Source organism: Zootoca vivipara, chromosome 11, assembly GCF_965207765.1.
Source record: "Zootoca vivipara chromosome 11, rZooViv2.hap1.1, whole genome shotgun sequence".
In the NCBI taxonomy this organism is placed as follows: domain Eukaryota; kingdom Metazoa; phylum Chordata; class Lepidosauria; order Squamata; family Lacertidae; genus Zootoca; species Zootoca vivipara.
In genome coordinates, this window is record NC_142594.1 from 43666772 (window position 1) to 43685866 (window position 19095).

Genomic DNA, 19095 nt, shown 5'->3' on the forward strand with positions numbered 1-19095 from the left:
GTCTTTTTGCCGTGTGCGCATTCTGCGCCTGCGCAGAGCGGCACGCGTGGTCGACGCGTGCGCAGAAGCGCGAAATCGCACTTCACGCATGCGCAGAAGTGGCACTTTACCTTTAAAGTTTTAGTTTATTGCTGCACACTGATATTGCTGCTTCCTGCTCTGTCATGGGAGAGTAGCAGTCTGTGTGACTGAGAAGCATCAGGTGTACTGAAATGGCATACTTAATATTAGAAAAACCCTTCCTATAAAGAATTAAAAAAACCAAAAAACAACTGGACTACACATGTTATGCAGAATGTGGTGGCCAGGATTCTATTGATAGGTTCATAACTTTTTAATTCCCCTGAATCAGAAAAAGGAGGAAGAAGAACATGTTGACAACTAATATGTCAAACGGAAAGGTTTAGCATAACAATCACCTTGATGTGAAGGTAGGATTTTGTTTTTGTTTTTAAAAGAACACATTAAAGATGATAGCTATCCCAAGTACCACAGTCCATAATTTCCACCAACTCCTTCTGCATAACGTGGAGACCAGCTCCTACATTTAGTGAACTAACAAACCAAGAATTTGACAATCACTTTGAAGGAGATTTATTGTATTACACATTTAAGCTTTCAAACATAATCCTCTCTCCCAAGGATCACAGGCTAGCATACGTGAAGTATTCTTTGAGGATCCAATTTATCCACACAATCCTGTAAGGTATGTCAACTTGTAAGTGTCAATGAGCCTGATGGTTGAATAGGGAATTGAGCCCACCCTCCCTAGTCGAGGTCCAACACACACTAACGCATATCACTATACAGTGGTACCTCTACTTACAAATTTAATGCGTTCCGAACGCACATTCGTAAGTCAAAAAAATTGTAAGTCGAATCCCACATGAATGCATTGGGAGAAAAAATTCGTTGTCGAAGCAACCCTATCTAAAAATTCGTAAGTCGAAAAAATCCTATCTAAACCGCATCTAAGATGGCGGACGGAGCTCCATTTGTAAGTAGAAACATTCATAAGTAGAGTTATTCGTAAGTAGAGGTACCACTGTACTGATACCCAGTTTGATGCAGAGCCAGTAAGAAGCATGTACTGGGTACACGTGTTCAACCAGTTGTGAATCTGCTTAACAGTAGTTTTGTTCAGCCAACAAAATGAAATCAAGATATACTATGTCCATGGCATTCCCATGATCTACCAAAGTAGTCATTCTATCAGGAAAGGAGAGACGGTTGTCTGGCAGGACTTATTCTTGATAAACCTGTGAAAGCTCCTAGTAATCAGGGCATTCATTTTTAGATGCTCAGTTGCTCACAGATGGACTGCTTAATAATACGTTCTAGATATGCCAGGTAGCAGCATGAAGCCAACTGGTTTGTGGTTTTCTAGATCCACCTTCCCCACCCCCTTTTGGAAATTGGTACGCTTGTCTCTGTCCAGGCTCTCAAACATTCTCCAAGAATTCTCAAAGATTACAGAGAGCAGTTCTGAAATAAACTCTGCAAAGCCCCTTCAGCACTCTCGGATGTAATTCATCTGACCCTGGAAGCGTCAACTTATTTAAAGTTGTTGTGTGTTCTCTTCTCTAGCTATTTCCTTACCTATCCTGGATTGCGAATCCATCCATATATCATTTGTCTAACTTTTCCTGAAATGGGAGTTGGGTTGTTCCACCTTCTCTCCATCCTCTGTTAACGCTTCACCACCTTCCCTAAACAGGCAATTTGCTTGTTTCTTGACCTTCTTGCTCTGAACACAGAATCCATTTTTGTTGTGTTCAGAAACCCCCGGAAGCCTTTGTTCATTCTGAGATTTAGCCTTCCTGACACAGTCCTTATGGGTTCAAGTGTCACTCTGCTGCATTTGTCCTTGGTTAAATGTTTTTCCTTCCGTCTCCATACCCCTGTGCAGCCACAATGGATTACTTAGATGTCTCACATTTTCTCTCCTCATTGTTGCAATGTCTGCAACTATGACTTCAGTGTTTCACTTTCTAGAATCTCTCACCCCTCTTGAACACTTTTCTCTTTCAAAATTTCAAGCTATGGGATTGTACTCACTTTTAATCTGAGCTCTTCCTAAAGTTCAGCGTACATCTCCAAATACGCACCATTTTCACATTGTTTACTGTTAAAAATTCCAACATGACGCGGTAACTTTCTTCCCAAGGTTACAAGCCATTTCACTTGGGCAGTAAGACTTGCTCAACTGGCGATCAGTTGTGGCCTGGAGTGGCCTTCAACAGAGCGGCCACCACAGTGGAGAAGGCAGATGAGAAGAAAGAGGTGGCTGTAAATTGGAGTTGTCTCTTTTAAAAGCACAAAACCAATCACTCCTGAGCCCAAGATGGCTGCAGGGAATGAGAAAAGGAGACAGAGAGGGAAGCAGAAAGGAAACAAAATGGAGGACAGAGAAACTGAGGGGGAAAGAATGGCGAGAGAAGAAAAAATGGACAAAAGGGCAGACAGGTTAAGATCTCACAAAATCAAATGTAACAGCTAGGACTGGGAGAGAAAAAATCTCGGATGAAGACAGGAAATGGACAGGTGAGAACAGGTAACGGCATTGCAAATCTCAACGATGTTGCACTTCCTGTCTTCAGACGACAGGTGGCAGCCTGATTGGCAGATGCCCAAGGCAAAAATAAAAGCTTGAAAGCTAAACTTCCATCTGGAAGCAGTATATATGCCAGTGTTTTTAGAACTTCCTTTCTTCATCAACATCTTCCAGGTTGCAGAGGATTCTGAAGTATCTTTAGGGCACATGGTCAGTTCCTGTGTGGAGCAAGCTGTACCTGTTGGAAATGGAGTATGTATTCCATAATCCTCAGTGGTTGAACGTGGCAGCAGAAGATCACAGTGGTGAGAAAACTCTCTGTTCCTTGCCACCACCGGAATACCGTTTGAGAACTACTGACTGAAGAAAACAAATGCTAAACCAGCCACAATGCTTCCCTCGAATAGAAGCCACAGTGATTCTAAGATGCTTCAACTTCTACTGAAAGAAATGTAGAAACTACCATCTACCTACGGTCTAGTCCAACTTGGTGACATCTGCCTTTTGAGTATAATGCAAAAGGAGGAGAAACCATTTCTTTAAGAAAAGCAATCTACAGGTCCCAAGAAAATCCATGAAGCAGAGAGGAGACCATTACTCACCTTAGTTTGCCTATAAAACTAGAGATGGAGAATGTTATGTACCAGAACTGGAAATACATTAATAAAAAAATTCCTTCAGTGGCACCTTAAAGACCAACTAAGTTTTTATTTTGGTATGAGCTTTCGTGTCTTGTAAGGAAGAAAACTCTAATTGCCAAGAATGACATCAGCAGGAAAAAGCAGAATTGCTTTGAGCTCTCGGTGTCTCTTTTTTTTGCATCTAATAAAGCAGGATTGCACCTTTGAAACCTGTTACAATCAAACATGTACATTTTTACAGGGTTCTTTAAAGATTTATATAGCTCATTGCATGTTGCTGAGGTATGCTCTGCCTTTAAACACATGTAAAAGCAGATTTATGACAAATCAGAAAATGCTTTGGAGACACCAGAAAGAGCAGTTTGCCAAACAGAATGGAGGAAAGAGACTGCTTGAGGAAAATCTACTCCAAGTGCCCTTGGAGATGGAGAAGCACTTGTGCACTTATTTTCCAGTGATGCGATAGCAGTCTGCTTTGTAGTAATCTAGAAAATTCTATTTAAAAAAGGTAAATCCTTCATCAGAAATGGCCCCCCAATCCTGAGCATGCTAGCCATGAATTCAAGCCACACAGATGGGCACAAGCACATTGGAGGTGTGATGGAAATAAACAGGCTTCTTTCTATCCTCAGAGAGCAAATAGCCAAAGAGTGATGATTAACTAAAACCATTCACCCAAATTCATAATTACAACCTTTCAGATGCCAAAATAACTCTGAGCTTTTAATGGTTATCTGTCTTCGCTACTATTTTCTGACCGGATCCATTATTATATATGTTTTTACATTGTTTTAAGTATTTGTAAAAAAAAAAAACCTTGAAGATCAAATTTTTGGAAAGGTGCAATATAATTTTTGAATGAATGAATAAAATAAAAATGTCGTTTTCAAACTTTCTGAAATCGATGGGCTAATCAAAAAAATCTCTCTCTCTCTCTCTCTCTCTCTCTCTCTCTCTCTCTCTCTCTCTCTCTGTGTGTGTGTGTGTGTGTGTGTGTACGCACATGTATCACCTAGTTTCTGCCACAATCATGTTTTTGGGGCGTTCTGGTTCACAAAAGTCTCCGGCTCCAGCCGTGGTCAGCAGCACCCGGGATAGCTATGTTAGTGAGCATGCACCAAGAGAAGAGAAACTTACATCAGTGATAGTGTTCAGAGCAGTGTCTGCACCAATGCTGAAATCAGAACCCGGTACATTGTTGGATACGGTTGCAGGAACCATAACCATGGGGATACAGAACTCGTCATATTTCTCCCGGGCAGCGGACAGTTCCAAAAGTCCCAAGTAGGCCTGATGGGCACATGTGGTAACGAATGCAAAATTAGAGGGGACAACAAGAGGGCGGGGCTTGCAACATGGGTGGGTTTTGGGTTTGGTTACTGTATCACAAACACACACATGCTGGAAATAGTGGTTTGTTTTTGTTCCCCCCCCCCCCAGAGAGTCAAAAGTGATTTGAAAGAAGGAATCACTGCTCATGACACATTTGGTAAACAGGCTTTCGCAATGTTTTAAAATACTGTTTCACTATAGATGTTAGTAGAACAGAAACAAATGTGTACTAGATGGGAAGTGAAGCCTCTCTTTCAAAGCACTTGAAAACGACTATCTATTGCCAGCCACAGAGACACACTAGGAAAGGCCAAAACAGAGTATATAAGACAACAGACAAGCATAATACTGTAAATACATCTAAACATTCTTCCAAGTTTTGTATAACACAGAGAATAAAATCTTACATGGATGACATCAGTATTTCAATCATGTTGATTAAATAACAAGTTTACGAAAGCTAGGTTTAGGAAAGTTGGACTCCTGAACAGGAGTTTGGCTTTCAGAATTGGCACCATGCTGTGGGAAGGTTAATTAAAGGCATTTCATTAAAAAAAAATACCCACTGCATAATTCTAAGCATAAGATACATGAAAATAGAAACCTCCATAGAGTTCTAACTCCTACTATATAGTTGTAGCGTAACTTAGTTCATGTCTATACATTTAACATATTGGAGCTTTGTGGACTGAGGTTAGGTTTAAATTAAATAATTTTGCTGGTCTTACTGGAATCTAAATTCTAACATTAATCCTTGACTACAATATTACATGCTCATTTAACAAGAATTTACAAAGGAAACAAAACAAAGCGACATACCTCAAATCCACCAATTACCAGGAGGGCACTGATATTATAAGTTCGCATTTGTTCTGCAATCTTCTCCAAATACTTTGCAGGGAGTGCACTAAAATATACACACATCTCTGTTAGAAAGGCTTTTTGCAGGGCACTTAAGACTATATGATTAAAGAGACTTTAATTTTTTACACTAAGTGTTTTTCCACATCTTAGTTTCGAAGGTTACACCCAATCTCTAAACTATTACATCATAGCACCTTTCTGTGAAAAGCCTTTGCTTCCTGCGATGACTGGTTGACATTGTCCGACCCACACACACTTTACGCCTCATAAAAATGTAACTGCAAATTAATTATGTTCCTTTAAAAAAAATTCTATTTTCCCTTTTACAATATGCAGAGATAAAAACATTTAAATTTCAGGATCAAGTTATACAGAAGCTCCTTCTTATCACACCATTAAGCAAATCTTCTCTCCCTTTTTATAATAAGCATTAATTAAAACTATGAGGCAGAATCCAAGAGTTGCATGAGCAGATCTGCTCAAGAAATGGGACTTCACAGTCCTCTTCTCTCCCTCTGCAGCCCCTATGATCTTCCAAAGTCTGCACTAGCAATGTTCACAATAATTTCCCCTTTATCGACTGCTGCATCAAATCTGTATATAAATCTTCACACTAAATTACACACACACACACACACACACACACACACACACACACACACACACAAGTGAAAGTCAATTTTCTCAAAGATATCAATATGAAAGATCACATTACCGTTTTGTGCCAAGAAGTGACCCGCCTTGGCCAGTCCAACCTCCAACATCTCCCCAGCTGATTTCTTTGATCTATAATTCAAAACAAGAAAGACATAGTTTTTGAATTTCTATGCCCTAGTTTAGATACACATTGTAGGTCCTTTCTGCAATGGATACAAAAGTTAACTTCATTCAGCACTAAACTGTACAGAGTGTCCAAACCAGTGTTTCTTGCAGTTCAGTTTTCGACTTCCACTTTTCCAGAGAGGATAATAGACAAGGGTACCATCTAATGAAATAGGGAGGGCCACACGCCTTCTGTCCTGAACAATTGCACAAAAACATTGCACTCCTTTAATATGTAAATAATAATATGTAAAAATAATATGTAAAAAACCAAAATCATGGCCACTGGTCCCATCACCTCCTGGCAAATAGAAGGGGAAGAAATGGAGGCAGTGAGAGATTTTACTTTCTTGGGCTCCTTGATCACTGCAGATGGTGACAGCAATCACGAAATTAAAAGGCGCCTGCTTCTTGGGAGAAAAGCAATGACAAACCTAGACAGCATCTTAAAAAGCAGAGACATCACCTTGCCTACAAAGGTCCGTATAGGTAAAGCTATGGTTTTCCCAGTAGTGATGTATGGAAGTGAGAGCTGGACCATAAAGAAGGCTGATCGCCGAAGAATTGATGCTTTTGAATTATGGTGCTGGAGGAGACTCTTGAGAGTCCCATGGACTGCAAGAAGATCAAACCTATCCATTCTGAAGGAAATCAGCCCTGAGTGCTCACTGGAAGGGCAGATCGTGAAGCTGAGGTTCCAATACTTTGGCCACCTCATGAGAAGAGAAGAATCCCTGGAAAAGACCCTGATGTTGGGAAAGATGGAGGGCACTAGGAGAAGGGGACAACAGAAGACGAGATGGTTGGACAGTGTTCTCGAAGCTACGAACATGAGTTTGACCAAACTGCGGGAGGCAGTGCAAGACAGGAGTGCCTGGCGTGCTATGGTCCATGGGGTCACGAAGAGTCAGACACGACTAAACGACTAAACAACAACAATATGAGAAGAGAAACAAAAACAGTGGCAGGTCACAGAACATGGCACGGGGCTTTGGCACTCCTTCAGATGTTTCTCATGCGCAGATGGCCTCTCCATATTCTCCACCCTGTGAGCAGAGAAACTGAGGAAATCAACACATTGTTCCAGGGGGAAGATAAAGATGGCGGCAGCTTCTCCGAGATGTGGCTCGGTATCAGCAATGGCAGCAGCAGAGTTTCTTTCTCTCCGCTCCCACAATGGTGTGTGTGTGTGTATGTGTGTGTGTTTTGCTGTTGCTGCTGTGGTAGTTCTGGCCCACCATTTTGTGTCCCCCACAAAGCCCCAGATCTAGGGACATTCAAGGACATGGAGGGACAGAGAACAGTGACTCCAACAAAAATATGGCACAGAACATTTGGAGTGGCTTTCTTTTTTGCAGGGTGGAGGGGTTCAGAAAAATAAAAATCTCAGAAAAATGTCTTCTGATAATTTTTGGCTCAGTTCTAACTTCATCTAATGGTTTAAACAAAACAGAAGTCCAAATGCATTCCTATAAAAGACCTCCGGGTATAGGGCAGTATATTAAGTCAATTAATAATAATAATAATAATAATAATAATAATAATAATAATAAGCTACAGATAAATTTATATTTTTAGAACAGTTTAGTAGTTTATAAATTTATATTTTTAGAACAGTTTAGTAGTTTAGTACTTTTGAGCAATGGTCTCTCCTTACGGTGGAAAGCAGACTGGGCCTAAACTCGTCAATGGTTTGGAAATGAAATTTTGCAGGTGGTATTCATTTATGTTTTACTCAGAGAAGACACTCTGAAATGATAGGTCCATTAATTTCAATAGATCTACTCTAAGTAGAACTTAAGTTGACTACCACTCTGCAGTCCTAACAAGTGTCACAATATGATGCAGTTGAGAGATAATCTGAAATGTTCAAGCCAATTTCTACCTGTTTAACGAAGAGGCAATCTGGATTTCTTTTGAACAATTTATATTAACATATATAATATATTATAGACTCATAAGCATGCCGCATTAGGAGTCCCAGGACTGGGCACACCATAAATGTAGCATTCAACAAACACTACCTCAACTGAAAACCAAGAATCAAACACAACAGATTTTGTGATATAATTTCAGGAATATTTATCTAGCGTGTATTCTTATCTCCATAGATTTCATGCTCCCATAGCTATTCCAGGATAGGCAAACTGCCAAATATGGCCTCTTGCCAAGGTCACTTCAAAGCTACCCTTGAGACCAAATATATGAATCTGATACGGAAGATTTCTCATGAAGTATCAAAGAAACAAACACTTTATATAAACATAGTTAATCATTCCTTCAAGAAAAAATTAAGGGTATTTTAAAGATATTTTTAAGGGTATTTTTTAGGTATCCATCTGTCATAACAAGACTCCTGCCTCAGTGTTGTTTGGTGGTGTTCGTCACTTGTGTTTAGTGTTCTAAAAATACCTCACAAACACCCCTCCCGCAATAAATTTCACTAAATTTATCTCTGCAGTCGACATATGTTCTCCCCAAGGAGGACCCTCTCTTCTCCATTCCCATGGCATCGTAACTATCAGTGGAAAACCTAGCTCTGGTTTCTTTGAATTGCAATCTTTGTATGAAAGTGCATTTTTAAAGCTGGAAAACTAAGTTCTGGGGGCCTGCCAGAGGGCAAGTTAAAACAAAATTAAGAATAAGAAAATAAGAAGAGCCTGCTGGATGAGGCCAGTGGCCTATCCATTCCAGCATCCTGTTCTCACAGTAGCTGCCAGTGGGGAACCCGCGGGCAAGAACCTGAGCACAATAACTCTCTCCTCTCCTGTGGTTTCCAGCAACTGGAAAACTTCCCATAGTATTAAGATTTCTTTAAAAATACAGTCTTTGGGATATACGAACCAGCCCTCTAGAAAAGCCTTCAAATCCATCAGTGACAGCAAACATTTTGTGTCCTTCGGTTATACCGATCCTCACAGCAGAGCGAACTGCAGCATTCATGCCAGCTGCTGGAGCACCAACATTTAAAACAGCTACATTGAAGTTGGTCTGCAGCAGAAGAAAGAGAAAATATAGTCAGGAATATAAACCCCATGGCAGGCAAAAGGAATCATCAAGCAGTAAATATGAACATCCAGTTTACCTTTTGTCCTGCTGCTACCGTATCTTCAGCGACAAATATATAAAAGTGCATCAAAAAAAAAAAAAAGCAAGACACACACCTTACCTTCTGAACCCCATCACATTATATAAAACTTAATTTTAAAACATTAGAAAACACTAATCTTAGATTGTGGGGTCAACCATTCATAGCACTCAGGGAGCCTTCAGCTATTTGCAATCGGCAGCAGGTCCAAATTAAAATGTGAGGCATTGAACTATCCAGTCCAGATTCTGGCATAACAATAACCCAGCATAGAGGAAACAAGCACATGCATTACATACAGAAACAAATTTATACAGAATAGGAATTGTAACCAAAACAACTATATGCATGCATACATGCATACATGGCTTTTGTGCAATGTTGTTCCTTGGCCCATTGCAAACAAAGTATGTGATGCCACATGCCGTATTGTGCTGACCTGTGGCATAAGTGATTCATTATTGCCAGCACCTAACAATATTTTAAAGTATGTGAGAACCCTATCAGTTTGGCATTTGACAACCGCTCTTTTCAGTGTTATGAAACTATTGCCATACCATCTGCCTTTAGCTTGCTCAAGTGTGGGATATAACATTATTCTAGCACCTTTTAAGCACCTTTGATGTGTACATAAGGAAGAACATGAACTTTATTTTTATTTATTAAATTTGTATACCACCTTCATCCGAAGATCGCAAAATACAAACTTCAAACTACCCAATTGCCACAAGCAATTATCTTGAGGAGAATACAGTCTGTCACAGTGGATTATATGCTGCACAAAATGTTGTATTACAAGATTTTGATTTTCAGATTGATGTTTAAGTTCTTCATCTACTGCACTCAATGCTCACATGCAGAATATATAAATTTCATGTAGCTGTGCTTAGGAAGAGCTATAATAATAACAGCTATATTTTTCATTTATATGCTGCTTTCTCATGTATCTGACACTTGGAAAGAAATTTAATGAAGTAATTATTGGTTGTAGTTCTGTAACCTAAGTAATCAAAATGCTGATCAACAAAACATCACTATCCCCTCTTTTGATTTCAGATAAACTGTCATGATCCTGCCAACCTAGCAGTTCGAAAACAGCAAATGAAGTGCTAAACCCAGTGCTTTTTTCGGGGGGGGGCGCAGGGGTATGCATACCCCTAAACATTTTGTGAATCTTTGTACTTTTGTTCATTTACTGTATTTATTTTTTTCCTGATTTGAACTATAAAATGGTGATTTTTCTTGAGTCAAAATGAGAGTACCCCATAACCTATGTCTGGACTGTGAGAGTTCAGGCAACAGGACGATGTTCACGTGACAGAATGTCGCTTCACATTTCTTGAAAGTTTCCTGCACATGGAAAGTTATGTGCAAGGGCTTTTAAGGTACATTGTCACATGAGCCTCCCACCTGAAATGGCAAAGGCAGAAAGAGGTTTGCCTCCTTATCAGCTGTCTGTGAGAAGCAGGCCAATGTGTGATCAAAATAACCCATGACCGCCCAGTTGTCTCCATGATCTTTTTATCTCCTGTCCATTTGCTATCTTGTTTCATAGCAGCACTGGAATGTGCGCATGTCTTTAAGGAGGCTAGTCTACTCTTATCTAGACAATTGACTAAATCGGCAATTACCAGCCCTCTCGAGAGAAAATCTGGGCTCTTGGAAAGCACAAGCCTATACGTCACTCCTCTGGCTGAGGCCTTATTCCCACCTCTGCACAGCACATCAGCAAAGAGCATGTTTCTGAATAATCTTTCTCCTGTACTTTCTAAGAAAGAAGCGTTGGGAGTGCCTCTCTGGAAATCTGGTGCCCTTATAATCCCTTCTTCCCTATGGCTCTCACGGTCTCTGGTAATTAATTAATTCATACTTGCATATGTTGCAAGAATGGCTGGAATTCTCCTAAGCCTGCCAGCTTCTGTGACATAAATGAAAAATGAGAGCCACTTCAAGGCCATTTTAATGTATGATCTGCTTCTTATGAATATCAGAAAGCAGAAAATAAAGCACAACCTGTTCATGCTCGTTCTACCTTCTTAATCACAAAAATGGCAGCCCTACTGGAGAGTCTGATAGTATGCCAGGCCTCACGTGGAGCCATTTATGTCATTTTTTGTACGGAAAATGAGGAGGCCTCACAACAAGGGGTATTTTCAGAGGACCATGTCTGCCTATGCCAAGTCATATAAAAATAGGTAAAGGTAAAGGTAAAGGGACCCCTGACCATTAGGTCCAGTCGTGACCGACTCTGGGGTTGCGGCGCTCATTTCGCATTATTGTCCGAGGGAGCCGGCGTACAGCTTCCAGGTCATGTGGCCAGCATGACAAAGCCGCTTCTGGCAAACCAGAGCAGCACATGGATACGCCGTTTACCTTCCCACTGTAGCGGTACCTATTTATCTACTTGCATTTTGACGTGCTTTCGAACTGCTAGGTTGGCAGGAGCTGGGGCCAAGCAATGGGAGCTCACCCCGTCACAGGGATTTGAACCGCCGACCTTCTGATCAGCAAGCCCTTGGCTCAGTGGTTTAACCCACAGTGCCACCTGGGTCCACTATAAAAATAGTGGAACTCAAAATGAGGGGTATAAAAGCCAAGCGGTATTTCAAGCGATTCCTGAAATATATGGCATTTTTCTGCCTTTTCACCATGACAATAAATGGGGACCTTTCGCGTTTTCTGGAGAATTCTTTCAACTTCACAAGAAGCACTCTATTAAAGCTTCTATTAAAGCTTCTGCAAAGGCACGCTTAGTGTAAATCAAAGTTGTGGCAAAACTGAAGAGCATACTGGTTGTCCAGCTTTAAGCAAAGAAGTGCACAGTCGAAAAACAAAAAGAACTATATAGCAAATCCCATTGCCATGCAAAAATATTAGAGCCTTCCAACCTAGCAAGCAAAAGACCTTGCTAATGTTAGTCACTTTATTTTATTTTTTACATACGCTACATGATACACCATCCTGTTAAAGAAAACAGAAAGATTTAAAAGTAATAATGTAGCTGCAGATATTTCCCACTTATTGAGCCATTTTGCAAAACGAGTATGTACATTTCTCCCGACATACATTAGCACTGGGCCAAAAAACCTTGTTTTAAAATACTGTTCATCTGGCCAACTGTTAGACCACTGTAACACAGCTTGCTGTATATAGATGCATTCAGTACCTCTCATTAGGCACACGTTTGAATTTCACAACTAGACATGGAATTGGTTATCTGAGAGAGGCCTAGAGCTTTCAGGAAAAATGGTATTTTGGAAGTTTAAAAAAGGAAATAGACATGGCAATGTTTACAGAATTTAGACTGTTTACAAAATGCTATATATTTACAAAATTTTGATCACTGCCTGCCAGGCTTCAACTCAATAGGCCTATACAAGTCCATAAAGTCCATAGATGTTTCCATGGAGACAGTTTTCAAAATTCTGAACAACCTGGGGTGTGTGTGTGTGTGTGTTTAGATGCTTTCTCAACAAAACATGTATCGTCTTCTACTATACAGAGGACAGTCCTCTATTTGAAAGCAGTTGAAAAGCAAGAAAAGTATAAAGAACCGTAAGGAGGAAGAGGACGGGCCGATCTACAGATTGGCATGTTTGCTGTAAGCCAGGCATCCCCAAACTTCGGCCCTCCAGATGTTTTGGACTACAATTCCCATCATCCCTGACCACTGGTCCTCTTAGCTAGGGATCATGGGAGTTGTAGGCCAAAACATCTGGAGGGCCGAAGTTTGGGGATGCCTGCTGTAAGCCATCCATTAGCTCTTGGGACAGTAAGGAGGAAGATCTTCCACAACGGCAAGATGGTGTTTCTATTTAAATTGTAGCAACTATTTTTAAATTCATATACATTAGCATTTTCAAATTTTATGCAAATTGGCAAGCCCTTTCTTGGTGATGCACTTAATTGGCCACCCAAAGGACACGGGAATGAGGAATTAACCAGACAACTTGACAACTATCTTAGAAGTACCTTGGGAAGTTCAGCAGCCACCCTTTTGGTAGACAGCAGCTTGTAAGTATTCAAGTTGTTCTCAAAACTCCTGCAACAGAAAACGATATTTTCATGCTGTTGTCTGAATAATATAAAGCTATTTCACAATGTTAGAGAATACTGAGAGGTATTTTTTCTAACCTAAAGTGTCACTCAGAGCATTTAGTAACTACTGTATATATCTTTACTTGTTACTTGGTAGATTGTATTTGAGACAGAGGTTGTATCTATTGGTGTCTTTCTGCTGACAGAGTCAGCAATTCCGCTTCGGACACAACCTGCCCTAGTTGGCTTGGGAACCATTGGAACAATGTGAGGTGTGGTTTAGGGGACTGCAGGTGGAAGGGGGAACTGGTGAAAAATCCCCCCCTTCCCGACTAGGCTGGTAGACTCCTCCATTTCCACCAGTGCTTTCCATCATCAGCCCTTCCACATCATTGGACGCAAATCATGGAATGTGAATGATTTTCCCATGTGCAACTTGTTTTATTTTGGAGCGGACTGAATGGGAAATATCTTCACTCTGCTTTCAACGGTTTGATTTCACCTCCGGAGGCGCACTCCGATGTCTCTTTAGACAGATGACAACAACAACAACAACAACAACAATAACAAATGTCTCATATACATTTGTGATAGGCAAATGACCATTTATGATCTGCCATTTGAGGGAATCTTTCAGAAATTACATTTGCTCCTCCCTGTGCAACTCCACAACTTGATACCCACTTAGCATTCAATATTATGTGCTCTATGAACTGCGAAAGGCAATTCAAGTACCATTTCTGATGAAGTGGCATTTTAAATTCCGCAGAGATAATACTAGTAGTGAATTCCTTTTCTGGTATAGAATTGGCCTAGAAAAGTCATATAACTTTGGAGGGATTTTGGGGTTAAAATGTGTACACATTTCTAAAAAGAAACTAGAGAAAAATAATCTATTCCCCCCCCCCTATTCCTTAGCCGTGAAAAATAATCCCTTAACACAGGCATAGGCAAACTTGGCCCTCCAGATGTTTGGGGACTACAACTCCCATCATCCATGACCACTGGTCCTGTTAGCTAGGGATGATGGGAGTTGTAGTCCCAAAACATCTTGAGGGTTGAGTTTGCCTATGCCTGCCTTAACACAATTAGCAATGATTTATTGGAAAGGTTATTGCTGCCAGCAGAGAAATAAACAACAGAGGAGCACCTTCCGCGAAGTTGCACAGCCTCACTGAATCTTTTTCCATCCATGGCTTTCTGTACATCTTGGGTCTTTTTGAAATAAAGAAGAAAAAAAGTCATCATTTATTAGAAAATGATATTATCTATTACAATGCTAGAAGGCTATGAAGTAGTTCCGAATGGTGACAATCGCTATAGCCTTGCTCAGGTTAGTAAATCCAAATTATTTCAGGGGGATTTATAATGCAATCTGTCTACTTAGAAATATGCCCCATTGAGTTCAATGGGACCGGTGCCTCAGTAGACATGTATAATTGGACTCTTAACTGGCTTGGCACTTCAGCCAATGTTACTTCAAAGTCTGGGAAAGTTAAAGCATTAATTTTAAAATCAGAAATAAACAGGAAGGGACCATCTTTTATTAGGTTCATGATCTCAAATCATGCATTCTAAGACTGCAACATACAGAACACCTCAATTGAACATTATTGCAAAGGTTTTGGGAAACCAGAATAATCTCAGCATGCAGCTCATTGGTAGGTGTATTATGGTATGTGGGTGTTACTGTGTAGTCACTAAACTAGCAACAAGAAATGAGAGTTTTGATAGCAAGAGACTCATTGCAAATATAAATGTGCAGCTACTATGTTAAAGGCATCTGCATTACAAAAGGTAAGGAGTGCTGTTTGCTGTCAAGATTCATGGGGCAGTAACAAATAGCCCAGTTACTCTCACTGAAGGAATGACTGGAGTTCATTGTGCCCAACGTGGATAAGAGTTCTGCTCACATCTTTCCAGGCTCCAAGTAACAACCGACTATTGATGGCTAACCGGTAAGAGAGTGTCAATGAACAAACACAATTGCTTCTTTTCAGCAACTCACCATCTGCACGCACTCCATTAAAGGCAGGCGGACAGCTTGGTTTCCAGACAGGGAGACCACACAAGCAGGAGTTTCAGGTGTGCCCTCGAGAAGGGCAAGGACAGCCTCCACACCCATGCGACTTGCCTGAAAATGAAAAGAACGCAAGAAATCCGCAAGAAGCCTTTAGCCATACGAGAACACTTTGCATGGAGGCTATGCAGACTTTGATACATGCCAACAAGCATCTACAGAATGTTCTTTGTAAAGAGCAGTTTCACAGAATTAGAAATAGGGAGGGATAATTGTTACATAATTATTGTAATTATTATTGTATAATTGCAATATAATTATTGTAATATATTGTAATATAATTACAATAATTATTACAATAATTAATTATTGTAATAATTATTGCAATATAATTATTACAATACTATAAAAACAAATGACCACGGGTTGATTTAAAATCTATCACGGAACAGATGAGAAAGCAAAGAGCCCCTCAATCATGTACATTATTCCATAGCTGATCAAGAATCTACTTCTTTATCTATATGGGCTCTACTTCCGATCTCGAAATATATCACGCAGCAGTGGGACTAGTGTGGCTGGGGGAGTGGCTAAAATTAGAAAGAACAGATATACTGGACTTGGAAGGCCACAATACGAGATTCGGGTGGCACACATACCTGATATATGGAAAAATAAAAGCACACAAAGGGTTCCTAAACCATGTAATAAGGAAATCTCTCTTTAAATTGTGGATCAAATATAAGGGGATACTGGAGCCCAAAATACCACTCTGGAAGTCCCCAACAGAAGCCATAGCGGGCAAGAGAAGAAATACGAGAGACTAGAAACAATAGAAGGGAAACCAGTATTGAAAAAAGTATGATGAAATCAAAGAACATCTGACCAACTGGTTGCAATATTGTCAATTGAATCAAAAATTAAGTACAGACAGAGAGGTGGGGCTTGCAACAGAAACATCAAGATTTGAAAAGATAATAACTAAAGTTAGAAAGAAAAAAAACTCTTTAATGTATGATTATTTACTAGAGTGGGAGACGACAGAGGAACAAACTAAAGTCTCAATGATCAAATGGGCTCAGGATCTTGGACACAATATTGATATAGAACAATGGAAGAGATTGTGGGTTGAAGACCTAAAATTTACAGCATGTTATAACTTAAGGGAGAATTGTATGAAAATGATATATCGCTGGCACTTAACACCATGTAAGCTGGCTAAAATGAATGGGGGAATAAGCCCGTGGTGTTGGAGGTGCAAAAAAGAGGAAGGTACATATTTCCACATGTGGTGGTCTTGCCAAAATATAAAAGAATACTGGAATGAAATCTACGAGGAGTTAAAGAAAATATTTAAAATGACATTTAAAAAGACACCTGATATTTTCCTTCTAAATATATTACCATCTGAAATAAGAAAGGAAATAAGATCTTTATTTCTGTATGGAGTGACTGCTGCCAGAATATTGGTAGCAAAAAGCTGGAAAAGCGAGACGCTACCTACAATAACGGACTGGCAATTACAAATGTTAAATCACATACGAATGGCTAAGCTGACTGATTCAGTAAGAGATCTATCTATGCAAAAAGTAACAAAAGTGGAATATATACAAAAACTATCTCAAAGTGTATTATCCAAATAATTCTCTACTCGCGGATATTGAATGATGTTTGAGAATATTAGGAATGATTAAAGTGGAATTGAAGAGAAAAAAGGTGATATTATTAGTAAAAACCTGTGAAATACAAGATATATAAAAATGTATAATAAGAGGGACGGGAAGTATCTGTGCTTAAATGTTAAATGTAATGGTTGTGGGTTTTTTTGACGTATTTTTTTCTTTTTTCTCTTTCTATTTTTTGTGTTTGGTATTATGTTGTATTTTTGTATTCTTTTGTATATATGTGTTTTTATTCCTTATGCTTTTAAATAATAAAATTTAAATATTAACTATGGGCTCTACTTTTGCTACCGTGTTTCTCACATTATAAAACATCCCTACAAAATAAGGCATGGCAGGATTTTTCTGAGGTGGCAAAATATAAGGCATACCTCGAAAATAAGCCATACCGCAGGTCTGTGGCAAAGAAGAGGAAAAGGAAGGGGGCTGCTCGGAACCGGCTGCTGCTGCTGCGTTAACCCCTGGGACCCGGCTGCAGCCTTTGCACGCGGCGCGCGAAGCCCCGGGACCCGGCTGCAGCCTTTGCACGTGCCGAGCGAATCCCCGCTCGCAGGCAGGCAGGCGCGCGAACGAACGAGGGAGGTGAGGAAATGGCCAGGAGAGGTTTCCCACCCATCCCTCCTCCTCCCTCGGCCTTCACATACGGTAGCTGGGCAGCCAGTCACTGGCTCTAACTACGGTATGGACTTTTTACCTCAGGCGGGGAAATGGGGTGGGGGTCGGTTGGTGGCGAGGGAGGGGCGGAAGGAATCTGAGGGGTTGCATGCTGACGCGCATCTTGCCCCCGCCGCGCAAAGCGGGCTGAGGATGCGCGCCCGGCTGAGGCGCAGGCATGGGGGGGGGGGAGAGAGCAGCAAACGTTTCCTCAGGCGACCCGAAATAGCAGGGTGACTCCCTTGCCTGCCTGCCTGACTCAATCAACTCAGCAAAACCACCTCTGCTCCCCAGCTCACTGCCCGGTGTGGGAGCGAGAGGACACACACTCGCAACAGGACACGCAAAACGCGATAGCGGGGGGAGCTACTGCACTACCCATGTACCGTAATAAAAATAAGACATCCCTTGAAAATAAGCCATGGTGTGTTTTTTTTGAGGAAAAAATAAATATAAGACGTGTCTTATAATATGAGAAACACGGGTAAGCACCTATATACGTCCTTGGAAGTTTCAATGCTATTCCCTGATCAGCAACTCATTGTGCTGGAAGGTCAAATCTTGCAGGAAATAGGCAAAAAGAAGTTCAGTCCCCACTGACACAAATATTGCTTATCCACTCTCCCCTTTTTCCTATGGAGAAGACAATGATCGGTGGGGGAGATAGCACCCTTCAGTAGGCTAGCCGGGTGCAGACCTATTATGCTATGGCTTCATTTACTCTGGACCAGCCATTTTGATGGAATGTCGCAACGGGAAATTATGAGACAGACAGAAAACTGATTTCAATGTTAGATGCTGTATGTGTATCACAGAAATACCTAGTCCTCCGTGGTTAGAGTGGCATACATGATTCTATCTCATTTTATCCTAAAGCTTAGGCCGAGAGACACTTACTGTCCAAAATCCATCCAGAGAACAGAATGGCTGAGTACAAATTTTAATTCATGACCTGCTTCTCTTGACTGCGCCACACACTAGAGAGCCAGTGACATTTGTGACTGTTCTACAATCTGAATGAGGATAAGGAACTATGTAACACCCTAAACAACGGTGCTCAACACACAGGCTGCCCGCGTCTACTTACCAAAATCCTATCAAATGCAGAGGGAGTGCCTCCCCTTTGCACATGGCCAAGGATAGTCACGCGAGTGTCATACCCTAGTCGCTGTACCACAAGCTGCAAAAAAAGACAAAGTGTTAAGGATTATGAGCTGTAACAGCGGCAGAAACACACTGGGGTATTATTGTGCCTGAACAATAGGTGGAAATCCTAGTTTAAAACTTTAAGAATGCATACAATACAAAGATTATGAAGAGTTAGGATTCTTTAATAGTGACGGAGCAACGCTCTCAAATCCACTTAACCTTAGGGCAAGCAAAATTGATCCCTATGTAAG

General features: G+C 40.6%; 1 protein-coding gene across 4 annotated transcripts in view; it reads right to left on the minus strand.

Annotated features, from left to right (window-relative positions):
• Positions 1 to 19095, minus strand: part of PFKP (phosphofructokinase, platelet) — a 63424-nt gene that overhangs the window by 12697 nt on the left and 31632 nt on the right. The window contains exons 9-17 of one of the 4 annotated variants that reach the window (XM_060280892.2): positions 18783 to 18875; positions 15348 to 15473; positions 14490 to 14554; positions 13274 to 13343; positions 12245 to 12262; positions 9058 to 9204; positions 6107 to 6177; positions 5347 to 5434; positions 4333 to 4485 (exon numbers count right to left, since the gene is read on the minus strand). In XM_060280892.2, the coding sequence (XP_060136875.1) occupies positions 4333 to 4485; positions 5347 to 5434; positions 6107 to 6177; positions 9058 to 9204; positions 12245 to 12262; positions 13274 to 13343; positions 14490 to 14554; positions 15348 to 15473; positions 18783 to 18875 (831 nt within the window). The remainder of the gene's footprint in view (positions 1 to 4332; positions 4486 to 5346; positions 5435 to 6106; positions 6178 to 9057; positions 9205 to 12244; positions 12263 to 13273; positions 13344 to 14489; positions 14555 to 15347; positions 15474 to 18782; positions 18876 to 19095) is intronic. The other 3 variants (XM_060280893.2, XM_060280891.2, XM_060280894.2) reach the window with 3 other exon arrangements.